Source organism: Castor canadensis, chromosome 1 (assembly GCF_047511655.1).
Source record: "Castor canadensis chromosome 1, mCasCan1.hap1v2, whole genome shotgun sequence".
Taxonomy (NCBI): Eukaryota; Metazoa; Chordata; class Mammalia; order Rodentia; family Castoridae; genus Castor; species Castor canadensis.
The window spans coordinates 187,401,145-187,417,083 of NC_133386.1; the positions used below are offsets into that span (position 1 = coordinate 187,401,145).

The 15,939-nt window shown below is 35.5% G+C and overlaps 2 protein-coding genes across 3 annotated transcripts; one reads left to right on the plus strand and one right to left on the minus strand.

Moving 5' to 3' along the window:
• Positions 1-881: 881 nt before the first annotated feature.
• LOC109676774 (olfactory receptor 5M5-like) lies at positions 882-9,363 on the minus strand. Of its 2 annotated transcripts, XM_020153045.2 has the most exons (2): positions 9,340-9,363; positions 882-1,766 (listed from the first exon to the last, which is right to left on the minus strand). In XM_020153045.2, the coding sequence occupies exons 1-2, from the start codon at positions 9,361-9,363 to the stop codon at positions 882-884; spliced, it is 909 nt and encodes a 302-aa protein (XP_020008634.2). The 2 variants fall into 2 exon arrangements, with proteins under 2 accessions (XP_020008634.2, XP_073924466.1); XM_074068365.1 differs by lacking the exon at positions 9,340-9,363 and having other exon boundaries at positions 882-1,805.
• Positions 9,364-13,748: 4,385 nt separating this feature from the next.
• LOC141410411 (olfactory receptor 5M5-like) lies at positions 13,749-14,678 on the plus strand. The gene has a single exon (XM_074049464.1). It carries the CDS (start codon positions 13,749-13,751, stop codon positions 14,676-14,678), a length of 930 nt encoding a protein of 309 aa, XP_073905565.1.
• Positions 14,679-15,939: the final 1,261 nt, after the last annotated feature.

The following is a 15,939-nucleotide window of genomic DNA, read 5'->3' on the forward strand; positions in this document are numbered from 1 at the left end:
AAAGCTAATTTCAAATATTTTCATATAATCTGGGACACACTTATGCTGTAATTTAGTTGGAAAACACTCAAACCAAGTTTTCACTTTAAATTACTATTAAAATAATTTGTTGGTAGATAGATAGAAAAATTACTTAACTAGCAATTACTAGTAATTTCTAGGGACAAAATTATATAAATCACATGTATATAAAAGGATAGTGATAAATCAGAAGATTTATCATAAGAAGGTAGTCTGCTTAAAGGATATTAATGAAACAAATCATAGGGGCTTAAAATATGTGAGATTTGGCATACCTTGTTGAAATAATAAGACATGTATGGTTTTAAATTCAAGATAAATGAAAACAAAAGTTGACCAAAACTAAAGTGAGAAAAGCATCTGAAATTAGAAATATTTCTTTCTTTTAAGAGATAATCACCTTTTATTAAAAGAAACTACAACACATCCCATGAACGGAAATCATATCTTATGCATAAAATATCTTGTAAATCACTTCAACTTGCTCACATGAGTTTTTCAGAGAGGCTTGGTATTGATTACTCGGGAAGTGAATGGAAGAGTCTATCTGCTAAGGAATCAGGTAGGAAAGAATTATTGAGTGTGACAAAACACATGATCCCTCTTAATCCTGAAGAAATGATGTCTGCCATTGTGTTTCTTATCAATAATCATTTCCAGCAATGTTCACATTCATTATTTCCACTAGACTCCCCCTTGATTCCTAACTATGCATATATAAAAATATATTATATTTATTCCAGAGAATTGCATTCAGGTAGAACAAATAAGAGAAACTTTTTAATTTTTTAAAGACATTTATATTGGGAGACTGTAGGCATTGAATTTTTCTCCATTTTACCAAGGTTGGTCATAAACAGTTATCTCAAAGCTTGTTTTACATCATTGTTTCTCAGGCTGTAGATGAATGGATTCAGCATGGGACTCACAAAAATACAAAACACTGACACAATTTTCCCTTGCTCAACAGACTGCTCATTTGCTGGTCTCAGATATATACAGAAGAGGGAGCCATAAAACATAGCGACCGCTGTCAGGTGAGAGCCACAGGTGGAGAAGGCTTTGCGTTGTCCTTCACTGGAACAGATCCTCAAAATGGTGATGAAGATGAAAATATAGGAGGTGAGGATAATGAGCAGGGAACCTGTGAGATTGATCCCTGCGGAAACAAACAAGGCAGTTTGCTTTAAGTAAGTGTCAGAACATGTCAGCATTAACAGCGGTGGGTCAGCACAGTAGAAATGGTTGATGGTGTTAGGTCCACAAAAGGACAAGCGAGAAGTCAATATTACCTGCATTGTTCCTACCATAGAGCCCCAGAGGTAGGGAAAAGTGACCAGGCAGATGCAAACTGGCCTGGACATTTTGCTGTTGTAATGTAAGGGGTTACAAATTGCCATGTACCGGTCATAAGCCATGGCACCAAGCATGTAATACTCAGTAAGGAGCAGAGTCACAAAAATAAAATACTGGGCCAGACATCCAATGTAAGAAATGGTCTTCTTTTCAGATAAGAAATTAACAAGCATCTGAGGAGAGACATTAGTTGAATAAAAAACATCCACATATGCTAAATGGGTAAGGAAAAAATACATGGGTGTTTGCAGCCAGGGTGTGAATCTGATTAGTAAAATCATCCCAAAGTTCCCGGTCAGGGTGATGAAATCAATCAGGAGAAACACCACAAAATGGATGGGCTGCAGCTTTGCTTGGGTGGTTAGTCCCAGCAGAATAAACTCAGTTGCCTCAGTGCCATTGTGTTTGGAATCTACCTTCATCTTCATTTTCTCTAACAAAACAAAGAAGATTGTGTCATACAAAAGAAGTGATATAATTTTTGTGTAATCCAATAATGTCCCAAGTCAATGATTACTAAAACAAACTGGTTTTGAAAAGAGAGTTATAAAGGGTGTCTCCCCAAGAGATGGAAGGATTTCAGTACCTGCCTTCAAGTGCTTTGTGATGTTGATTAAAGCAGGGAATACAGGAGATTTGAAAGTGCTTGCACCTCACTGTGCTGGCTTTCATGCAGCTCCACCAAAACTCTGCTAATACATAAGGGATTTAACTTTACACATGGAGCCCCTATAAGGCAATGGGCCTCTGATCCTCACACATGGATGCTGCTATAATTAGATCAGGGAATGAGGCCAACAGGTGATGATTCATAGTCTGGTTTTTCCTTTGTCATCAAAGTAAACCTTCTGTAAATGGGAGAACTACATATTTTGTGAGAGTCTACTGTGTAAGCCATTTACTGGTGGGACATGGTTGACCAGATCCGTAAAAGAAGAGGACACTACCGAGTCCTGCTCAGTAGCCACTTTAATGAAGCATACTATTGCTTTTATAAACTCATTTTACACAGAGAGCATTTGGTCAGAAAAATTATGCCAAGTGTTTTGTGTCAAGGTTACATTAGTACAGGGAATCACAGTCAGAATTAATTCTTTTTTATGTCTTTTTTAAAAAATGGGAATGTAGAAGCAGGAGAAGCACATGTCAGCATAATCTTCATATTTACAGCTGAAGGACATGAAGCCACCTGGGGAACCTTGAGTACTGTTGTTTTTCTGGATGTCTGGTTCTGAGACCTTTGCCTCAGTTCCTTAGAGCTTTCTCACAGGCCAGATGCCAAATCACATAGGCACGGTCCCACTGCTGGCTCCGTTCACAGGCATACATACTCTACATATATTCAGATTCTATTTCTTCCTAATTCCTTATTTACTCTCCAGCAGCAATGAATATCTCCTGATTCCTTGGATTCTGTTCATTTCAACTCCTGTGTTTTAAACCAATAACTGATCATTTGGGTACTTTTTTTTTAAATACATGGGTAAGAACAGAAAGTAGGCAGTCTACATCAAAGTGCAGAAATCTTTCCTATCGTTCTCAGATGTTAGGGCTGGCGGAATTAGAAGTCTGCTAAGCTTAACAATACACTTAGAGATTGCTAATAATTAGAACAATGTTAGGTAAGATACAAAGCTTAAAAGCAAGTGACTATTTTTTTTTAATGGTCTAAGGTAGTTCAAGGTAATTTTGGCTTCCTACATGCAACATTGCATTTCTTACAATCATAATGTTCTACTTAGTCAAGGTCAAATACTCCACAGGGTCTTTAACATAGATGAGGCTTCTTCTAATGCATTTCATCAATTTACTTAGCTCTCTCTTGTTATAACATTTCTTCTGATAGGCATTGCCTTGGCACTTGTCCAAATAAGCTCTCTTATAGATAACTCTTTCTCAGGAACCATGATTTATTTTTCCTCACACTACTTATAACTTCTGCAACTATTATCTATTTATGTTTTTGACTGCCCTCCTGCATTTGAACATTAGCCACATGAGAACAGGAATGCTATCTGTACTAAGTCCCCAGAACCTGGAGAAATGCCTGAATCATAGTGAATATGCAATATTGCTATTTTCCATTTAGCTTTTTTCCTTCTCACCCTTTTTGTTACACTTGTTTTTATTTAAATCTCTTGACACATTTTTTAATTAGTAGTAACTGTATGAAATCATTAAAGACATGTAGTGTCAAAATATATCTTCTTGAATCAAATTTTAAAGCTCTAGGTTTGGAGAAAGCAAACAAGTTTGAATTCTAAGAACTGGCTAGCAATCAACATGTAAGAATACTCTGAATTTTTGTGGAAGCATGGATAACAGAGTTGTAACTAAGGTCAGGAATGGTTATAGGGACTGACAGACCTGATGTATCAGTAGTCACCTTTTTGTCTTTGTCAGAGAGAATATGGGTCTGTATATCTGTGTTTTTGTATTCGTATGGCAATTTGTATGGTTACCATTAATTTCGAGGAAACAAGAAATCAAGCACTATCTCTTATGAGTTGTTGATTGTCAGGACTGTCAGACTTACCTGTGGAGGGGGATTGATTTCTGATCCTCACTGGAAGTTCACAAAATGGAAGAATTTATATCTGAAGAGGTAACCCTGGGAGACTCATCTCTGAAGAATTGTGAAGAAATCACCATGGGATGAAATTAAGGTCTCCCTCTGGAGGTATTTACAAAAGTCACATCTTTAGCAACAATTTTTAATTGCATTTTTACTGTACAACATAATGGGTTTCATTATTACATTTTTAGACATGTATAAAGTGTGCTTTCATTATACTTCCCTTACCACCCTTTCCTGTTCCCCTTGTCCTCCCTCTGGACCCCACCAAATAGTCTCCCTCTCCAAATAGTCCCCCTTTTACTTTCATGTCTTTTTGTTTGTTTGTTTTTTTAATTTTTTTTTCTTTTATTATTCATATGTGCATACAAGGCTTGGTTCATTTCTCCCCCCTGCCCCCACCCCCTCCCTTACACCCACTCCACCCCATCCCTCTCCCCCCCACCCCCTCAATACCCAGCAGAAACTATTTTCCCCTTATTTCTAATTTTGTTGTAGAGAGAGTATAAGCAATAATAGGAAGGAACCAGGGTTTTTGCTGGTTGAGATAAGGATAGCTATACAGGGCATTGACTCACATTAATTTCCTGTGCGTGGGTGTTACCCTCTAGGTTAATTCTTTTTAATATAACCTTTTCTGTAGTTCCTGGTCCCCTTTTCCTATTGGCCTCAGTTGCTTTTAAGGTATCTGCTTTTAGTTTCTCTGTGTTAAGGACAACAAATGCTAGCTAATTTTTTAGGTGTCTTACCTATCCTCACCCCTTCCTTGTGTGCTCTCGCTTTTATCATGTGCTCAAAGTCCAGTCCCCTTGTTGTGTTTGCCCTTGATCTAATGTCCACATATGAGGGAGAACATATGATTTTTGGTCTTTTGGGCCAGGCTAACCTCACTCAGAATGATGTTCTCTAATTCCATCCATTTACCGGCAAATGATAACATTTTGTTCTTCATGGCTTCATAAAATTCCATTGTGTATAGATACCACATTTTCTTAATCCATTCATCAGTGGGGCATCTTGGCTGTTTCCATAACTTGGCTATTGTGAATAGTGTCGCAATAAACATGGATGTGCTGGTGCCTCTGGAGTAACCTGTGTCACATTCTTTTGGGTATATCTAATAATTACTTTAAATAAAATTAGCTCCACTACTAGTTAGTGTATTTAGACATAAGCACAGACTATTAGCACACATCATTTACACAAAGATGTGTCATTCAAGAGATATATCAGTTCACATAACACTTCCTCTAAGTTTATATTTGAAACCAGAGAAAAGTGGTAACATTTTGGGGTCAGACCATAAAAGTACTATTATGAATAACAACATCATAGTATTGTTTTGCAGGACTGAGACAGTCTTCCTCACCTGAACTTCATTTCCCATTAATGCTTGAATAAAACCTGTAGATTATAACAAAGAGAAAATGGAAATAAAAACCCAACAACTGTCCTCTACCATGAGTGGAGAAGAAAGAACAAAAGACAATTTAAAGCCTTAGAAGATCTTTTAAAGACAAGCTGTCTCGATTTCTTTGCCTTTATCAACTTCTTTGGTAAACAAAGAGAACTTTGGACTCTGCTTATTTAAATAGTTCCTACTTGTGTTTGGATCTATATTCTCCTACTTTCTACGTGTCATGGTTGGTACTCGTATTTCCATGTTACTGCTTTGTACACTTTCTAGGCCAGCTTAGAAGAGACCAAACGGGAGATCTAAAGGAGATCTATAAGCTCTGTGAGGACCAAGTTGTAGGTGGGTCAGCCAAGAATATTAGCAGGTTAAGTCAGGGAAATATTGAGAAATGGCTTTGAGATGTCTGTTGGATGTCAGTGGAACAAATAGGAGCTGGGTAGATTAGAGGCCAGAGAGCAGTATAAGAAAAATGAATGAAGATCTAAACCTCTTTTATACACTAAATGAGGCCTCCTAGGACACAGAAGGAGAAGAAAGTTGATCTATAAATGACTGGAACTGTGCCTAAAGAGAAAAATCAATCAATGCATCATTTACTTCTCTCCTTTTAAAATTGTCTAAAGAGGTTTCATTTGAAACTGACTAAAGAGGTTTCATTGTGATATTTATAACGTACATATAATGTACTTTGATCAAAGTCACCCCATCTATATTACTCTTTCTTAACTCTCTCTCCCCCTTCTTTTTTACAGTTTTAGGTGAATTTCATTGTTCTATTTACATACATATAAATATATACGGTATATGTATAGTATTCCCTGTTACTCCTTCTCCCCTCCTCCCACTCACTGGTGGAACCAAGCAGTCCCTCGTTTATGAACTTGTCATATCATTTTTTGAGATTATTTAAATCACTGACTCCTCCAAGTTGGAAGCATGAATTTAAAGGAAATTCAGAGTTTACATACCCACATAATATGTAATTATGTCTTTACATACACAGGGAATGCAATAATTAAAAGTATTAAGTTATCATATTTTTCTAAAATATTAGAAACAAGACAAATATTCATATACAAGTTACCAACATACAAGGTATAAACAAAAGTACATGTAAAAGTAGGGAAAAATTCTGCATATATTTTTCATATTGTCATTCTGAATATGATTTTCAAATTGTTGAAGGTTTTACTTTAATATTACAATTATCTCTTAATTTCATAACATTTAGTCATACAGTCAAGCTGTAGCCAAATCTTCATTAAATATGTTCTATGTTCTAAAAGTTGTTTAATAAGTTATATTTCCTAACGTAAAATAATGAATTATGTTAAATTTTATACATTGAATCTAAATTGTAGAACTTTTAATTGAATTTGTACACCAACTTTATACTACTGGTAACTTTGCAAAAGTTTTCTATAGTCATCTTCAACATTGTAAACTCAACATGCTTTCATTAGTTGATAATATCTATGGCTTTTCTAAATTCAGGATAGGCATACATATTGATTGGTTTATAGAATATTTATTATAAAAAAACAACAACAGCAAATCTTTTAAATCTAATTTGTAAACTCTCTCCCCAGCTGGATGGACTATTTTCTTGCTGTAATTTTCTCCTGTAATTCCTGTTTCCAATTACTGTTGTTCTTCCTATGGAAAATCAAAGAATTACAGGAGTTTATAAGCTAGGCTTTCACATTCTCTGTACATTAGTGATAGATTGCATAGATTTGCAACTTTGAGTGACAGCTCTTATCATGACATGAGTGTTATTTGACAGCAACAGCTAGAGCACTAGCTATGTAATAATAGATAGCCATATTCACTGACAAGATCAAAGTCCAGCACTTACAATGTTACTGGGTAGAGATGGTAGAGTCTGTTTCTTACAGATAAAAAAATGAACTCAGAGGAAATAAATTATTGTTTTCGAAGACATTGCAAGTGCTGGACTTGCATTAAAATGTTTTCCCACACTGACTCTGGAGACCACCCCAAACCATAGAAATTTATTAAGATATGAAATGAGTAAATACACTTATGCATAATTACGTTTTAGGAAGTTATAAAAACTTGTGGATTTGAAAGATATGTGTACAATTTTTCCTATGGAGAAGACTCTTGGAGGCACTTGATTATAGTTTTAATGCCAAAAGGATGAGATTGAGAACCATGTTGATAAATAAAGTTTCAAGAACCATGAATTATTATTCTTGTGCAGTGTAATTCCACTTATTGCACTCCTAAAATTACAATTATAGTAAGGAAAATGATGAGTAAAATTCTGTAGAATTTTAAGATAAAGTCTTTTCCAATATTTTCAAACTTGTTGCTAACATCTGCTTAGAAGTTCTGTGCCACTGTGGAAATTTCTTTCTTCTTTGTTTGGTTGTAAGAAAATTTGATTATTGAGGTATTTTAAAAAGTTGTGGAGATGATATTTAGCATGGGCTGGGGTAGGAAATAAACCAAAGTGACTCAGACATTTCTGGAAAACACAAGCAGTTGCAAAGAAGTACAAAGAACAGGAAAAGGTTTAAAACAGAGGACTATGTGACTTTAGAGAGAATGATTTAGGAGTACTTGGAAAATTTCTCTTGACTTTTGACTTGTGCCTGCCTTAGTAGGGTGCAAAGAGATTGGCAAATTGATTAAAAGAGTTATTAAACATGTTTAAGTATTAATTGAAAGCATCCTCTTCTCCTGTGTTATAGGTATGGTTACTAAGGTCGGAAATTACCCTGGAAAGGGAAGGAAGGGCAAGAGTTCACTCATTACTCTTCAGAGGAAAGGAGTTGAAAAGCATGCCGGAACTATATTGTTAAACTCAGATTTTTATATATGCTGTATTACATTAACTGATTTGCATATATCAAACCATTCTTTCATTATTGGAATGAAGTCAACTTGGCCATGACGTATGATATTTTTGTGTTTTTAAAATTTAGTTTGCAAGTGTTTTACTGAGGGTTTTTGCCTCTATCTTAAATAGGGAAAATGGCCTGTAATTTTCCTTTTTTAATGTGTCCTTATCTGGTTTTGATGTCAGGGTAGTTCTGCCATTATGAGTGAGTTTAAAAGTGTTGTTTTCCTTTGTAAAACAAAACAACACAAAAAGTGTTGCTTTCCTTTTGCTTCTTTGTTTGAGAAGCAAAGGTCTGGTAGAATTCAGCAGCGAATCTATCTGGTGATATTTTGAAAAAGACTTAATAAAAATACCAGATTGTGAATACAAAATTTACTACATTCCTCTGATATTGACATGAATATTGAAGCCAGTTATGGAAAGGGAAAGAGGGAGAAAACAATTACTCTACTGTATTTACAATATATTAATTCAGAGGAAAGGAACAGAAAAACATGCCTAAACAATATGGTCAAACTCAGATTTACCTGAAATGCTGCCAGTAATGATACCATTTGACTTATATATGTAGCACTCAATTGATTCAGGATCCAGAAAGAGGTTTATTCAATGGCCCATCTAAGTGCCAAAATGACCCATAAATATCTTGGAATTTTAATGATTATTATTATGACTGAAATTACATCTACTGCAACATTAGTTGAGTGCCATTCTAGCCTGGGTTACAGAGGCTGCATAAAAGAAAATGCTTCTCAGAAGGCTTAGCTTAAAGGAATATAATGAAAAAAAGGAGCATACAGCAAGATTAAAGATATCATTCACGGAAGTTGAAATGCCATAGGCTACTGGTAGAAAACAATTTTCACTAGAGGTGTGAGGGTACAAAGACAGTGGCCAGTGATGCCACAGCCCAGTGAGAACTGGAGCCAGAAGGAAAATCCCTGGCCACCCTCTTCCCCATGAAGTACCATGGAAGGTCCTTTCTGTGGATGGATACAACCACAGCATATTCAGTTGAAATAAGAAGGGAATGACAAAGAAATGGGGCTACTTCTGTCTGGTCTCTACCCTGTCCTTTTCTTCATTCTTCCCATTAGCCAAAGTATGCATTAAACTAAACATCACAGGAATTATATCGTGAGGTCTATAACTCCAAGTAGACGAATGAACCTATGTGTAAAAAAAGAGTACATGTGGGTGGGAATAGACTGTCAAATGAAGAATCTCCAGCTTACTCATACTGTTATAAAGATACAGTGTTCTTTTATCTATGAGTTATTATTTCTATTAAAAAGATAAAGGTATAGAATTCAAAATTAATAAAAAAAATTAGACAAAGTTTATAAAAATTTATCTTCCAATGTTTTTCAGACTCCAAAACTTTTTCCCTAAGTCATGGGCTGTTCTGTGTTAGATTGTAAATAGAAGAATTTAGTATCTCATCAAATCCAAATATAGCAAGATGTTTAACATAAAATAAATAATGAGTCCCATGGCTTCATTATGCTTGAGAGATTTGATTCCCTGATGGTTGTGGGATGTGGTAAACACTTGTGTCCTCAATGACTTCAGTGTTTTAAGACTGGTAATATAGTGACTCTTCATAATCTAAATAACTTCCTTAGGGATTTGGTGCCTATTAAACAATTCTGTTATGGTCTCTTCAGGCTCTTCACACTGATGTCCTTCCGAAGTCACTCTCCTGTCTCAGGTAGGATTAATGAGAGCTCTTTTTAGATTTGAAATCCAGGAATAAATATTTCAGTTGATAAAACTAAAGTGAGCAGAACCCTAAACTGATGAATTAGTAAATGTCTCTGTTAAAATGCCATTATTTTTCTCAGAACAAGGTATGTACAAATAGATGTGTAGTGGAGTGATTTTTACACAGTGGAGAGGGTGCTGGATTTGAGTGAATATAATTCCATTGACAAAAATTGACTGCTTACAACTGGCAAGGCATTCATCTAAATGCTGCTGTGTCTAGAATCACAGATTAGTTGCAATATCCTTGTCCATAAGGCACACACATGCTTCCATGCTAAATCTTATTGTAGTGTAAATCTGCATAACTCAAGTGGCTGCAACTTTTTAAGTACTCACTACCTGAGAAATATATAAAATATTATTAAGAATTTCCCTGAATTAACTTCCTCACATGGAAGCAGTTGTTATTATTACCTAAATTTTACAAATGGGAAAATTAAGACACATGGACATTAATAATTTTCCCAAGTCACACACATAGTAACTACAGAAACTGGAATTTCCACCCAAAAAGTAGGACTTCAGGGAACCACAAACTGTTACACTCTTGACTCAGTAATTAGCCATGTATGCTTACTGTCACTGCTCCATAAGAAGAGAAGAAAAATAATTGGCGATATTAGCAATCTTTATGATTTTTTAACTGTTGTGTTGGGTAGGGATACATTGTGGTTTTTATAAAAGTTTTTACAATATATCAAATATATTATACTAGAATTAATCCCCTCCATCATTCTTTGTCCTCCCCTCTCCCCATTCTTGAAATAGTTTCAGCAAGTCTCATTTATCCATTTACATACATGTGTACATAGTATTTGCACTATATTCATTCTCCCACACCCTTACCTCACCACTCTCCCCTCCTACTGGTACCAAGCTCCCAGACAGGACCTGTTCAGCCCTCCTGTTCAGCCCTCCTGTTTTATGATTTTGTAACAAAAAAAGGAATGACATTTTTTATTTTTTAAGATAATTATATAGGGAGTTTCATTGGGACATTTCTGTGGATATATGTATTACAAACTAAACTGGGTCATCTATATTTTTATCCCTTCTCCATAGTCCCCTTCTTATGGTGATTTCAATATCTTTTAAAATTCTATATTTGTATGATTTGAGTTCAAAATCCTGTTTTATAACTAAGCATTTTGTCATGTCATTACCTTGGTTGGGAAATGGCCACTTCCAGGTTTATAATCAGCATTATTTATCTAAATTAATTGAAATAGACTTTATGAAGGTGCATTCCATATATTATTTTTTCAAGTTGTCCATGACTACAAGTGAAGGAGACACTAGCCTTGTTAAAGCCAGCATGGTTCAGACATTTTGGGGACTGTGCCATGCCAGGAATCATTTCAATGACAAAACTTCATGGTATAGTTTAAAGAGTACAAAAGCTAGTATGCCTTAGAGCCACTTTTATCCCTTGAAAATACTTCTGTGAGATTTCATAGCTTAATGCATGTAGGATGTTGTGTTCTTTTTCTTAAAATGCAAGATATTGTCAAAAAATACTGAAACAAATTATTTGGAGTTCTCATTGTTTGCATTATCTTATTTACCCACAGCTTTGGAGAAGGTAAATATTTTGAGTCTTGGTTAATATTTCAATAAGTAAATACATTAAAAATAGTATTCCAGAGAGCTGGTGTGGTGCTTCATGTCTGTAATCACTTGGGAGGAAAAGGTGGGGGTATTGCAGTTTGAGGCCAGCATAGGCAAATGTTAGCAAGATCTTTTGTCAAAACAAAGGCAGGCAAGGTGATTCATGCCTGTAATCCCAGCTACTCAGAAAGTAGAAGTAGGAGGGTAGTGATCTGAGAATGACCAAGGAAAAATTTTGAGAATTTTATGAAAAATAAGCTAACAGCAAAAAAGTCTGGGAGTGTGGCTCGAGTGGTAGAGCATTTGCTTAGCAAATACATCACCCAAAATCCCACCAAAAACATTCTAGCAACCACAAATCCTGCCAGCAATTGCTAGCCTACTTAGCAATCAATATGTTAAAGTCCATTTGGAACTTATGAACTTAAACACATGAAGTAATTAGAATTTATTAGCTGACTGGGTTAGTGTCTTATTACCATAGCAAATGATTTCTTTGTCCTCATGTGCAGAGTGTGAAAATGTATTGGGAAAGAACCCTTGAAGATTGACTTTATAAAGTGCCTCACAAAATGACCATTTTTCCATTATTCATATTATAGTTCCCCCCAAAAGAGTCAGTATCATGTAACCTCATAAGTGGGTATAAGCCATTGAAGGGAGATGTCAATTTCCCATGATGGTCTCAATAACAATTTATTCTGCCCAAAGGTTGAGAGACGCACTTCATGACGTAAGTACTATGTCATTTATGTAATTAATAAGATTATTATTTCACTAGGGATCATAGAACTTATGTTTCATGTTTTACGGAACCTCTATTGAATTTATGCTATAACATTAAAAAATAACAAGACTTAGAATGAGATAAATTTACAGCAAAATCATTAGCTCTGAGCATGCATTTCTCAATCTTCTTTTCATTTACTGCCCAACTGCCATCACACCAGAGTCTTCTGGTGCACTGTGTTGTGCCTTAAATGCTGCTCTCTTTTGAATACTTAATGATACAAATGTACATATGCATATAGCTGTATAAAACAAATATGCATATTATTTATACATTAATCATACATAAATAAAAGAAGTAAGAATTATTTTGCCTCTCCCACAAAATTATCTGTCCATTGGGACAAAATTATATAAAACAAATGACTTCCTAATCTAGTTCTTAAAAGTGAAGAAAAAGTTTCTTGGTGTGATTGCTACCTGTTTTGGAAGTAGAGTAAGGAAAATGAACATAGGTAACAGAATCAAGGAATAGCATTAAAAAGATTCTGGCATCAGAAGGGAAGGCAAAGGGATCCTAGTTTTGGACTGGCCATAGTGGTAAAAGGCTGTAATTCCAGTCACTTGAGAGGTGGAGATTAGAAGAATCACTCATGGTTAGAGGTCAGTCTAGGCAAAAATGTTAGCCAGACCCCAACTCAACCCATAAGGTGGGCGTGGTGGCCACTCTTTAATTACAACTACATGATAAATGTAGGCAGGAGGATTGTGGTCCAAGGCAGACCTCATGAAAAAAACATGAGAACTTATCCAAAAAATAACTAAATCAAAAAAGGCTGAGGAAGTGACTCAAGTGGTAGGGCACCAACCCGGATTCAAAACCCAAAGCCATCAAAAAAAGAGATATACTATTTTTATAAAAATATGCACCATACCCCAGTTTCAGTTATTAAGTTCTTTTAACTGTGAAAAACAAACATAAGTTACAATGACTGACACTTTAGAAACTGCATCCAAAGATGTTTATAAAATAAAGAATTATATTTTTAAAAGCAATGATTATATACATATACTGAAAGAAATTTAAGCAAAAATAATAAAGAATTGTTAAAAGATAAAAGCTCTTCAAACAAGAAAAGAATGAGAGAGAATAGCATAAAACATTGGAAAAGATGACTCCTGACTGCTTGCACGCAAACATGTACAGACACACATGAAACTCTATACTAATTTAGGTGCTTAAACACCAATCACATGCTTACTACCTCATGCCACATGTATTTACAATTCTAAAAGAGGTGAAGAAAATATCAGATAACATGATGTGGTTTATGAATGGATAAGAGAAGTCAGATGCATTTTATTTCCTTTTCTTTAGGATTTATTTGAGGTCAACAAACATAATGTTAAAGAAAAACTACACATTGGTGACTGAGTTTATTCTCCTGGGACTGACAGCTCGAGCAGAATTGCAACCTATACTTTTTGCGGTGTTCCTAGTCATCTACCTCATCACTGTAATCGGCAATGTGAGCATGATTCTCTTAATCAGAAGTGACTCAAAGCTTCACACCCCCATGTACTTCTTTCTCAGTCATCTTTCCTTTGTGGATCTTTGCTATGCTACCACTGTCACTCCTCAGATGCTGGTGAATTTCTTATCCAAGAGAAAAACCATTTCCTTTATTGGGTGTCTTATACAATTCCACTTTTTCATTGTCCTGGTGATCACAGATTACTATGTGCTTGCAGTGATGGCTTATGACCGCTACATGGCCATTTGTAAGCCTCTGTTATACAGTAGCAAAATGTCCAGATGTGCCTGCATCTCTCTTGTTGGTGCTCCTTATATTTATGGATTTGCAAATGGCCTTATACAGACCATCCTGATGCTTCGTTTGTCCTTCTGTGGACCTAATGAGATCAATCACTTTTATTGTGCAGACCCACCTCTCATGGTTCTTGCTTGCTCTGACACCTATGTCAAAGAAACAGCCATGTTTGTGGTGGCTGGATCCAACCTCACCTGTTCTCTCACCATCATCCTCATCTCCTACGTCTTCATCTTCATCACGATTCTGCGCATGCGCTCTGCTGAGGGGCGGCGCAAGGCCTTCTCTACCTGTGGGTCTCACCTGACGGCTGTCACCATCTTTTATGGGACACTGTTCTGCATGTACCTGAGGCCTCCTTCTGAGACATCTGTAGAACAGGGGAAAATTGTTGCCGTTTTTTATATCTTTGTGAGTCCTATGTTAAACCCTTTCATCTACAGCCTGAGGAATAAAGATGTTAAAAGGGCAATAAGGAATATTTTCAAAAGTAACTGCTGATTAAGTAAGGTATATGTGGTCAGAGGTATGTAAAATATCCTTATTATTAGACAAATTAATGAGCATTTTAAGTTAGAAAATCACTTTGTCATTGATTTATTCATAATTCACACACGGGACTTACAATATATGTGAAGTTTAAATTAAGAGTTTACAGTGCTGTATCAGTGAATTAAAAAAAGCATAGATATTTAATAATTATACCAGAGACATTTTTATTGCTGTGTACAATCAATGTACAACAGAAGATTCCATTCGTGCTACTCACACTGCTACAATGCTGGATTCCTTGTTATGGACATGGCAGTGCCTTAGATTTTTATTGTTCTGAGTGATGTCCAAATTATTTTCCAGAAGCTTTTCAAACATAGCAGGTTAGGCTTCTTTGTTGGTGGCACTGGAGTTTGAACTCAGGGCTTCATGCTTGCTAGGCAGGAGCTTTACCACATGAGCCACTCTGCCAGTCCAGTTATTTTTAGACTTAGTTCATGTGTATATTAAGATTCTGTAGGTATTTGTCAAATCAGTGTTTTAAGACACATCTTTCCAATGACATTACTGATCAAATGGTATAAGGGAAATGTCAAGAATTTCCCTTATGAGACTTTTGTGAACCTTGACAAGTACGCATTCCCATCAATGTGCCACCTTTCTATTCTTTCATTACAATTGTCTGTTCTTTTTAAATAGAATAATTTGCTTCTTTCACTATTTTCATGTATGAATATTTATGTGTGTAGAATTCACTGCAGGGCTTTACCTTGCAAAGCAGGCACTCTACGTTTGAGCCATGCCTCCAGTCTATTGTGCTCTGGTTATTTTCAGATGAGGGTCTCACAGACTATTTGCCTGGGCTAGGCTTGAAGTATAACTCTTCCAATCTCAGCCTCCAAAGTAGGTAGGATTGTAGGCATGAGCCATGGTACCTGGCTACTTTCATTTCTTTATTTCCTGTCCAAATTCATCTTAGAACATATCCATGACTTTGATTTGTCTATTTTAAAATTGTGATTTTTATTTCTTTTATTATTTATTTTAGACTTCCATTTTAAAAACACAATTTTTTCTTATTATATAAGTATATGTGCATATGTATATGCATATATAAATGAATGTTTTCCATTTTATCACTTTTCATTGCCCTATTTTTTTACAATGCTCATTTTTATTTATGTTTACATATTATGAAATGACTATATTTCATCTTATTGTTACAGTGTTTGCTCTCATTAATTATTTCATAAATACAATAAGGTTGATA

Coding starts and splice junctions, on each gene's coding strand:
- LOC109676774 (XM_074068365.1), bottom strand. CDS start 1,805: ATGAAGATGAAGGTAGATTCCAAACACAATGGCACTGAGGCAACTGAG.
- LOC141410411 (XM_074049464.1), top strand. CDS start 13,749: ATGTTAAAGAAAAACTACACATTGGTGACTGAGTTTATTCTCCTGGGA.